Raw genomic sequence first — 11,315 nt, 5'->3', positions numbered from 1 at the left:
CATTTCAGAAGCGCTTTTTGTTTAATAATGACTTTTTTTGGTAAGGCATAGATGCAACAAATGTTTTATTAATTATTGTACACAATCATTTTATAGCATTTCCTGGTAATTTATCAATTGTTGAAACTTAAATGTTGACATACATAACTAGTTAACATTTTTAATTGGGAATAATTTGCTTACACATTTTTCTTATCTATAATGAGTTCTGTAAAGACATTTTAAAAAAAGTGTTAAAAAAAATTACGACTCGTTTAACTTATAAATTGGTTTGACTTTCTATAGTGCTTATTTGAAGTATTTGTATGGTTTATGGTACACATGAGTGACACATACAGTTAGATATTTTAACGTTCAGCCACAACAAAACAAAATATTAAGGTCTATAAGATTGAGGTAAATTTGGCTGAACACTAAAAACTAAGAAAATTCTAGAGTGCTAAGTATGAATCAACATTTTAAGCTTTTTACTCCCATCATAAAATGTTATAAACATGTTTTAATCATCATTAAAATTTCTAAAGTTGGTAGATCTTCTGGAAAATTTTAATACTTAGGTATTTTATAATATTACACAGTAATATAATAACCGCAAAAACTGCAAAATTTAATAAATAGAACGGTCTCTACAAAAACAAAAAAAAAACACAAAAAACCTGTGACAAAACAAATATTATCAGTTTAATTTTTTTCAACTGCTTCCATCCTATTGTACGGTCTGAAAATAATAAAGGTATTTGTAAAATGATTTTTTTGTATAACATTGGTTTTTTTTTTATATTACTCATATGATTATTAATTGAATATGTATATGCCTCTGCATTGCGAATGGTGAGAAATACTTTGAACTCATCGTATAATAATTTCTGTAATTCTGCTGCGGAGATTGAACCATTATTCTCGCTGTCATATTTGTTAAATATCTTATTCCATTCCTTAGGTGTCAAGTTATTTAGATTAGTATTAAAATTTTCCAGGAGATCTATCAACTCAAATTTTAAAGATAATATTAAAATATGTTTATAACGTTTAATAGTGGAAGTAATTAGCTTAAAATGTTGATTCATACCTAGCACTCTAGAATTTTCTTAGTTTTTAGTGTGCAGTTGAATTTACCTCAATCCCATAGACCTTAATATTTGTTTTTGTTGTGACTGAACGTTAAAATATCTAACTGTATGTGTGGCTCATGTGTACCATAAACGATATAAATATTTCAAAAAGCCCTATAAAAATTCAAACCAATTTATAAGTTAAACGAATCGTAATTTTTTTTTAACACAGTTTTTTAAAAATGTCTATTTAAAAATCTCCTATCTCTTACCCCTTACCCACTATCTCATGTATTTTACCCCTATCTCCTATCTCTTACCTCCTATCTCATATATCTTTCCCCTATCCCAACTCTATTCCCACCCCCAACCCCATCTTCATCCCCCTCCTATCCTCATTCCCACCCCCAACCCCAAACAATCGCTTCTTTCATTCATCACTATGAATTTGACGTTTAATTTAACGAACGGTTGAACAGTTTGTAAATAGGAATGGTTAAAGCGTATAAGCAAGACTTTAGTAGAATATTGGGGAGGCCATCTGGACCAGGAGAAGGATCTGAATTTAAATGTTCAAGACTATTAAAAATATCCGTAACAGAGTGCGTAATAGTGGATAAATCTACTAGATTATTTGTACTCAGTGAAGCTGACCTATCATCGAATTTGTTGTCTGAATAACATGAACTGAAAATATCCTTGAATAGATTAGCAACCATTGGACCACCTGAACAAAATGTATCATTGTAATACATTTCATTAGGGATATCTTTATCAGTTTTGAGATTTTTTACGTAACTCCAGAACGACTTTGGATTATACAATATAATGTAATGTATGTAGATTATAAAAAAGCCGAGACGGTTTATGCTGAAGCTCTACAATATACAACCTGGAGTACTGAGTTTTTTTTTATATAAATTGTAATTATTTTGCTCTGTCCTGGCAAACTAAATCCCAGGCCACGCCGGTCCCGGACAGCTTGTAAACAATATAATAAAAGTGTTTTTCAGATACATGCGTTGATTCTTATCAACAGCTAAACAACACAAAATGAAAACACATATTTTATTGTAAACAAAAAAACAACTCATCTCTACATCCCAGGTAAAAAAAAAATAGGAATTATTGTGAATAATAATGCTGCAACAAAACGGTACAAAAATCTACAGTTGTGTGTATCTAGCAAAACTGCTTAGTGCCTGCGATACAGCTTTGCGCATTTACTGCCTAATCCACACCCAGATTTATTAACACTTGCGCTAAAATACGAACAACAAGTAAAAAATACTTTTTCGTGTTTATGTGTTTTTCAGATACACGCGTTGACTCTTGTCAACAGCTTAACAACAAAAAATAAAAAACACATTTATTGTAAACAAAAAAACCAACTCATCTCCACATCCGAGGTAAGAAAAAATACAAGTTATTCTAAATAATAATACTGCAAAATAATAGTATACAAATCTACAGTTGTGTGTATTTAGCAAACCCCTTCATCTTCCTCCTTGCCATCGATTAAATACGTCCAATAATATTTGGCCCGGTATACATAGTTTTTTACCAGAATACGAAAAACAAGTAAAAAATACTTCCTCGACTGGTTGTTCGTTATTCGACTTTGGTGCCCGTAGTAGTTATTTGTTAACGTACTCATTTGTAGTTTTTTAATTCATTAAAAAGGTAATATGCATTTTAAAAGTGCTGTTATACTGTGCGCGTTGTATTTCATAACGTCAGCATGGGTAAGATTATTTAGATATCAATTTATCTCAGATGAAATGTGTGTAGATTATACAACGTTGGCTCGACAGAACAGCATACAAAATATATGTGTAAATCTGCCACGTCATCGCAATACACATTTAATGAAACTGTAAATGATATTATTTTATTTCAGAGCATTGGACTGAACAGTGAACAACTATGTGTAATTATTAAGCTGTACGAAAATCACAATATTACCGAAAAAAATATCACACAGCTTACGAAAGAATTTTTTGGAATTCGAGAGCCTAAGGAACTTTTTGATTGCGATTCAAGTAAAATATTGTTTACATTTTCCAATCATTATGTAATCTACGGGCAATTAAAGTAGAGCACTAAGATACAAAATAATATGTCAATCATATTCCATAAAATTGAGTGTATTACACTGTACAATTAACATTCAACAGCTTAGTAGTGTTGGAATTTTTTTATCCAGGGTGATTAATTTTGTGTAAGACACTGATTTTTTAGGAAAATATGAATATTTTGAGAAATAATTTTTTCTTTATACAGGTGTGCCACAAAGATAAGACAACTGAAATAACTAAGATTTTTTTCTTTATACTCATATTATGCGCTATATGCACAACGTTTTTTATTGTACTTAACTGCTTTTATACTATTTTGTATTTTTTTTGTTAAACTTATTTTTAAAATTTCAAGATATCCATTTTATTAGAAATAATTTGTTGAAATTTTTATCGACAACTGGTTGACAACAAGTTTTGGATAGTTACTTTTAAATTTATTTGAGTTTACAGCGAAGGAGGATAGGAGGTGGATTGCGGTGGAGCAATGCGTGCAAATAGAAATAACTATAAATAACTATCTACCGTACTCCACCTCCCCCCATCTTATATATATATATATATATATTATTTTGTATGCATACGAATCCAACAAAATCAGCTGACGTCAACTTAAATTCTTACCACTAGTTAGCAATCTAGTTTATTATGTATGTCTGTGTACGTGTCAGTATACCACCAATATAAATTTAGTGTTATCAGTATTCAAACTTTAGTAAGTTAACATCACCGTTATTACCGTGGTAGAAAACGGAAATAATAAACAATTCATTATAATAATACCATTCGGCCATTTGACGAAAAACGAACTTATAATATTTTTTTACCTCTTCAGAAGTTACATTTTTTTTACAAATTTCACGATTCACCAAAAATTAATCAATCTGTACTTTAAAAAAATTAAACGACCTGAAAACTAATTGAGTACTAATCAATTCATTTAGATGGGACCAATTCTGTGGATTTGAAGAAGTGGCTGTTGAAGTTGGCGTATAAAGATAAGAAAACAAACGACAGCTTCGAGGTATTCGGTCTGAAATATCTTTTTAAAACTAAAAACGAAAAATGTACATCAACTGTGATCAAATATCATTATGTTCTAAATTAATAACGCATTGATTTTGTGTGTGTTTACATTGGACATAGACTCAAATGCTTACGCCTTTCGAAGTGGAGTTCTTCCTCAGCGTGTTCACCGAACACGCCAACGGTTCAAACCAAGATGGATGTCTTAGTCTTCAACAGCTACCAAGTGTATTAAAAGATTTAAAATTAGACGATACGGAGATCGAAAAAGTAGTCGAAAAGCTTAAAGTTAAACACAAAAAAAGGAACTTTTTAAAGTTAAATTACATGACGTCGAAATTTTTTAATTTGAATTCAATTAAAGCCCAATTTGTTATTACTGAAGCGGATTTCTTGTTGATAATGTTGGAAATAAAACCAGAAGTAAGCAATTATATTATGTGTAAAAATTGGAGTATAAAATCTCTAGCGGTTATTAAATAAAAACTTTATAAACAATGAACTTATATCATTGTATTTAAAATAGCAAAAAAAACAGTTTTAAACACAATAAAACAAATTAAAGTTAATATCTAACAGTCGAAATAATATCATTGATATTATTTATTACATTACAGGGTTATGGTCTAGTCCGACAGCAAATAGAAAAGTTCATTGATTGGTTTGATAATTGTCCCAAAACTGTTTCCGGTAGTATTGAACCTACGGAAATTCAAAAAATCTTCATCGAGTTTGGTATGGCTGACCCGAAACATGATTCGAAATTCCTTTTCAAATCCAACCGTAAGAATACAATCTTAAAATAATTAAGTTTCATACGTTTGGCTATAATACATATTATTTGTAACGATACTAATAATTGTAACATGCACAGGATCCGCTGAGAAAGAGTTGATGGAGTTGATGATGGTTACAGCAGAACGTAGTAGGACGGTACACATAAAAAAAATTATTAATTTTTTTTATAAATTTTACATTTTTTCGCTGTGTTCTTATGTATTACATTACCTACTAATTAGCTATTCGACAGTCTAAACCATTTTTTTTACTTTGAAATTTGTACAGGAACACATAGAAGAAAAATGTACGTACACAGATATAGTCCAGATGTTCTTAAACGATTTCGCTAAATACGATGTAGATAGTGATGGTTTCTTCACTGAGGAAGAGTTTTCTACTTATTTGGAACTCGCAAGACGTGAAATGTATGATCCGCCAAAAGGCGGACATCCTCAAAATGACTATGGTAAATTCTCCAATAATATATTAACGAATTAATCATAATTATTATTGACCACCGCTCATAAAAATGTAATTTTTTTTTTTTAGTTGGTAACATAAACTTTGCGAAATTCTTGAAAATAATGAATCGCTACTACGAATAAGTTACAAGAGGAAATTGATTATCATTTATTTATTGTGAATAGTACTTGGATATTTATCAATTATCTAACTAAAACCGTATAATCTTAAAATAATATAATAATATTACAATATTATAATATACCCAGTTTATATGTACCTATATGTTTTAATTTAATACTATTTGTTAGAAAATAATAATTAATATATTAAAATTTCCACAAATTCTTAATTATATTATCATTTAAATAAAACATTATATTTACTTGTTATCTAAATTAGTTGACGATTTTAGAACTAGGCTGTCAAGTATAAATTAGTTTTACCGCATCTTACATAGTTCATACATCTTTTGTAAATATAGTATACAGTAGGATTTTGTTGAGCGTTGTCTTCAATCTTGTCTTTTGGAAGATATATTATTAACAAAATTTGGTACCTAAAAGTTTTATTAGAGCAAGGGAAAGACGTGACACTTGTAGTTTAAATTAAATAAATAACTAGAACGAAACAAATATTTAATTTTCAAGTTTACCCTCAAATCAATATATAGATTTTAAGTATACAGTCCAAAGTGAATCTATTGCCGGATAAAGACTTGTGCAAAGAAAACAATTCGTTGGACGGCCCTTTTTGTATGGGATAATAGGTAAAAAAATAAGATCATAATATAATATAAAATTACTGTAAAATCGATTAAACAATTCTGTTATAATAATAAAAATGATCAAACTAGGCTTCTATAATCGTATAAACGTCATAAAATACATAACGTAATTCGATGCATTTAAATAATGGAAAACAAATGATTAAAAACAGTATTCAATACCAAATAATGTATTTTAATGACGGTATTAAAATACCTTGCAAGACTGAATGTAATTTATTATCTATTGGTAGTTTTTTTTAATAATTACTATTCACTCAGCATCACTTAAATGATTAAAATATATGATCAAATTTTTGGTCAATATAAATTTGCAAATTAATATTTATCTCTTAAATTAAAAAATGTCCATATCTGATAGAAGATTGCATAGCTTATATTTTATTAATCTATGTACTTATTCATATAATATCGCCATTTACTTAGCGATAACCAAGTCTCTACAATGAACTCATAGTTTAAATACCACCGTCCAGCCATCTTTTCTTTAGTCTTCCTCTTCCTCTTTTTCCCTCTATATTCGTCTTCATAACACCTCTCACTGCTTCTGCCTTATCTCTTCTCATAACATCACCGAACCATCTCAACATATTCTCTCTCATTTTCTCCACAATTGATGCAACTCCTAGACTGCCCCTTTTGTATTCATTTCTTATTCAATCTTCCCTAGTCATTCCACTCATCCATCTTAACATTCTCATCTCCACTAAACTCATTCTCTGCCAAAAAAAAAAATGCTCGCCTTTAATCACACTTTATAATTACATAAAAAATACAGTAAAACAAAAGTATACACATTTCGAGCGATTACTTATTTTTACTACGACTGATAGATCTTGAATTCAACATAAACATTTTACGAAAAATGGTTGAGTAATACATATTAAGTGTGAAATAGTGGTTAATTTAATTGTTGGCCATTAGCCGACGTTCGCTGTGTTAACAGTACCCTATTCTTAAAACTTAGAATAGGTTAATTGGCTGTATAGTTTTCTCTTGTCTTGATTGTTCTTATGAAATAATTTTACGTGAAAATCTTTACTTCACATTACTACTAGCAGCATCTAAGAAAATACCAAATCGAGAATTTATATGATGTTAAGATTATAATATTAACAACCGAATTGTTACAATTATTTCATGATGATAAAATAAAAATAGATAATTTCCCATATCAAATGTGTTACATAACATTGAAAATTTGTTAAATACTATGCTATCCTTATTTGCCTTTTGTCTTTTGCTCAAAATTCTACGTTCCGTACAACCTTTTATGGTGCAAGAAGCTTGTTCACCTGAGAACATACATAATTAAAAATTAATAAAATATATATTTTAGTTATAACTACTAATATTGCTTTTGAAATTAAAAACACTCATACGAATGTTTGTAAAAACACATATTTAGAAAAAAACAATTTCAAAGTTTATTACCAAACAAAAAAATTAAATTACAGTTTTGCTTATACCGTCAAAATTAAGTCCGACCGGCCAAATCTGACTTCACTGCCGCCATCAGCGTAAAAAACCACAAATTTTTAATAATAAAAAAACGCAAAATATGCGTGGGTGCTAAACTAGATTAGTTCCATATCGCGTTATAACAACAAAAAAGTATTGATACTGTTGTGTGCATTTCAGAATTATGATAAACGAAAATTGGAGAAAAAATAAATGAGTCAATTTTTAAAAGTTAGTACAAAAGGCAGCAGCAAGTAGCTGGTAGTTTTATAACTGGTAGTATTATGTCTTAACTTGCTGTTTAGTGTATCTTAAATAAAAACAAAATCAATTGTGCATACCGTAAATTATAAGGTACAACTTGTTTTTTTATCTTGGGTGACGATGAAATAAAACTATAATATAGTAATTTGCAATTTGATTAACACATTCTCATTTGTGCAAAGGAACTAGGCGACCGGCAGCTGCACTTGACTCCAACGATACGACCGAATAACTCTATCGGTTAATCCGACAATTAGTTCTACCAAACTATCACCGTCGACTTCTCCCAGTAAAATTTCCTATCAAACAGATACAGATTATATAGTTCATACTATTACCACCGATTCTGACATGCACAATTTCAACCATAAATAAATGTGCCGCCATCCATTACTAGTAATTCATATCTCATATCTATAATATTCTTTAACTATCGAAGATGTATGAACTATATTGTAAAATGTGGGAAAACTAATTCATACTCGACAACCAAATTCTGAAATCGTCAACTAATTTAGGTAACAAGTAGAAATGATGTTTCATTTAAATAGTAATATAAATAATTTGTGGGAGTTTTGTAGTTAACCCGACTTTTAGTTGTTCAATAAAACTTCCATGATATAAGGAAAAAATATTCTGTAATGGGAGTTTCACAAGTAAATATTGTACACAACGTTGATTTATAACCATATGTGATACATCTAACTTATCTTGTGCGATCTAATATTAAAAATACTAACCTTACTGCGAAAAAATATGTGTAAAAAATGTATAACGGGTTTGTGATTAAAATAATAAAACCTTTATTACAGAGATATTTCAAATCATAATTATAATGTATTACAACATATTTACATGAGAAGATTTCTGAAGCGGTACTTTAAATATTATAATTACAAAGTATATATAAGCATTTTAAAATTTCAAATAGTATAATTACGAATATTGTGCGTGCATAATATAAAATTAATATAATATTTTTGAAGCTCACTTGTCATCATCACGTACAATGGCTCACTCAATGTCCTCTATATAGTAGCTGAACATAATTTTTATGAATTTCGCAATGTTTGTTTTACCTCCTAAAAAACGAAAATAACATTTTTATGTGCGATGGTCAAAAATAACTAAGACTAATTCGTTATTATATAATTGAAGAAACTACTATCGTCATTTCGAGGATTATCCAAGTCTGGCATAGAAAACCAATAAGAATTCATGGACTTCATCACAGTAGACAACTCTTTCTTAGAAAGAATACCATCACTATCTTTGTCGTTTTCTACAAAATCGCTTAAGATAGACCGCACCAAACAAGTATGCATGGACCTTTTTTTTGTGAGTTTCTGGAAAATATTTAAATTAAAAAATATTATTTCGACCAACTAATAGGTATTTAGTAGGTAATGCAATACATAACAACACAGCAAAGAAATTTAAACCTTATAAAAAAATAGTAAAATTTTATTTTTGTGTACCTTCCTACCACGTTCTGCCGTAACCAACATCAACTCCATCAACTCTTTCTCAGCGGATCCTGTGCATGTTTCAATTAGTATTATTTCCAATATTATGTATAATAGCTAAACGTATGAAACTTGAATATTTTAACATTACATTCTTACTGTTGGGTGTGAACAGCATTTTCGAATTATGTTTCGGGTCAGCCATACCAAACTCTTTGAAGATTTTTTGAATTTCCAGAGGATCAATACCACCGGAAACCACCAATTTGGGACAAGTATCATACAAATCAATGAACTTTTCTATTTGTTGTAGGTTTAGACCATAACCCTATAATGTAATAAGATGAGCATTTCATTGGTAATAATTATTAGACTGTTAATATTATTATGGAAATTCATGTATGTAGTAGACAAGGAAAGCTTTCATATAGAAATACAATACTTAAAATGAACATTTCACTGGTATTAATTAGACTATTAATGTTATTATGGTTATTTGTGTATAAAGAAAACAAAGAATTACATTTTTTTTATGTATAAATATTCAAATGAAATAATAGTTTTATCTAATATAATTTCAAAAATTTTAAATAGTTACATACTTTTATTGAAAAAACGAATACTAAAACTCTTAACCGACCATTGCTATTTATTATAATATAATGCTATTAAGTACGTTGTTTTGTAAAGCTTTTATTTTATAATCGTTACAAATAATAGTAATAATAATAATATTTTCCATTTTTTGCACATAATATATAATTGCTCACTTCAGGTTTTACTTTCAACATTATCAACAAGAAGTCCGCTTCATTAATAAGAAATTGAGCTTCAATTGGATCAAAATTTAAAAATTTCCTTTTTTTATTTGTAACTTTAAGTTCTTGGACTACTTTTTCGATCTCCGTATCGACTAATTTTAAATCTTTTAATACACTTGGTAGCTGTTGAAGACTAAGACATCCATCTTGGTGAGAACTGTTTGCGTATTCTGTGAACACGCTGAGGAAAAACTCCACTTCAAAAGACGTAAGCATTTGAGTCTAAGTCCATTGTATACACACACAAAACCAATGCGTTATTCATTTAGAATATTATAATATTTAATTACATTTTTTTTGGTTTTTAGTTTCAAAAAGTAATTTTTAACCAAATACCTTGAAGCAATCGTGTGTTATCTTGTCTTCATACGCTAATGTCAACAGTAACTTCTTCAAATCTACACCATTGGCCTCATCTACATAAGTTGATCAGTACACAATTCGTTTTAAGTCGTTCATTTTTTTTTTTTACAGTACAGAGTGATTTTTTTGGGGTAATGTGAAATTTTACCAAAAAATCTAACTTCTAAATAGGTAAACATTTTTTTAGAATTTTGTTGGAATTTAATTGTATATGACACGGTCGGGTATTGTTATATTTTAATAAACAGTATATTTGAACTCTGGTGTTAATATTTCAATTTAGTTAAAATTATACCTGTACAAGTATTGTCTTCGGTCACGACAATTGGCTCAGTTGGTAGTTTTTGACCTAAAGTCGAAGGGAATAAAGAAAAAAAACTGTAAGTACTACTGTATTTTTTTTTATAGTACAGAGTAGTGGTGGGACTATTCGCATATTCGAATACTTTATTCGCACGAATACTCGTTATTCGAATAACGAATATTCGAATATTTTATCATTTTGTTTGCAGGATTAATTAGATTAAAAAAAAATAATAATTAAGAGACAACTAAGGTGTCCTTGATCAATTTTTAATAATTTTTTTAACATAATAAATATAATGATAACGAATTATTCTTTTGACAAAATAAATATTATTACTTATTACAACAAATAAGATTTTAACCATTTATATAGATGTATAATTAGAAAAAAACATAAATTTGACAAAATATTCGAAAATTCTAGTACTCGAATTATTTGATTACTATTC

General features: G+C 28.8%; 1 protein-coding gene across 1 annotated transcript; it reads left to right on the top strand.

Moving 5' to 3' along the window:
- The first annotated feature begins 2,664 nt into the window (after nt 1-2,664).
- On the top strand, nt 2,665-5,672 carry LOC126834388 (uncharacterized). Its single transcript, XM_050566270.1, has 8 exons — nt 2,665-2,797; nt 2,953-3,094; nt 4,075-4,154; nt 4,277-4,579; nt 4,774-4,939; nt 5,031-5,089; nt 5,222-5,402; nt 5,486-5,672. Exons 1-8 carry the CDS (start codon nt 2,741-2,743, stop codon nt 5,539-5,541), a joined length of 1,044 nt encoding a protein of 347 aa, XP_050422227.1. The 5' UTR covers nt 2,665-2,740; the 3' UTR covers nt 5,542-5,672.
- Nucleotides 5,673-11,315: the final 5,643 nt, after the last annotated feature.

The sequence above is a fragment of the Adelges cooleyi genome, unplaced genomic scaffold (genome assembly GCF_023614345.1).
Source record: "Adelges cooleyi isolate 19-005CV unplaced genomic scaffold, UGA_ACOO_1.1 ACOO_flye_CR_arks_rails_tigmint_CR_PRNA_1, whole genome shotgun sequence".
Lineage (NCBI taxonomy): Eukaryota > Metazoa > Arthropoda > Insecta > Hemiptera > Adelgidae > Adelges > Adelges cooleyi.
This window is presented reverse-complemented; position numbering and strand designations above follow the sequence as displayed.

Excerpts from the sequence above, each read along its gene's own strand:
- LOC126834388 (XM_050566270.1), top strand. The coding sequence starts at position 2,741 with ATGCATTTTAAAAGTGCTGTTATACTGTGCGCGTTGTATTTCATAACG. Across the intron at positions 2,798-2,952 it reads ATTTCATAACGTCAGCATGG|AGCATTGGACTGAACAGTGA; the intron begins GTAAGATTATTT and ends ATTTTATTTCAG. Across the intron at positions 4,580-4,773 it reads TGTTGGAAATAAAACCAGAA|GGTTATGGTCTAGTCCGACA; the intron begins GTAAGCAATTAT and ends ATTACATTACAG.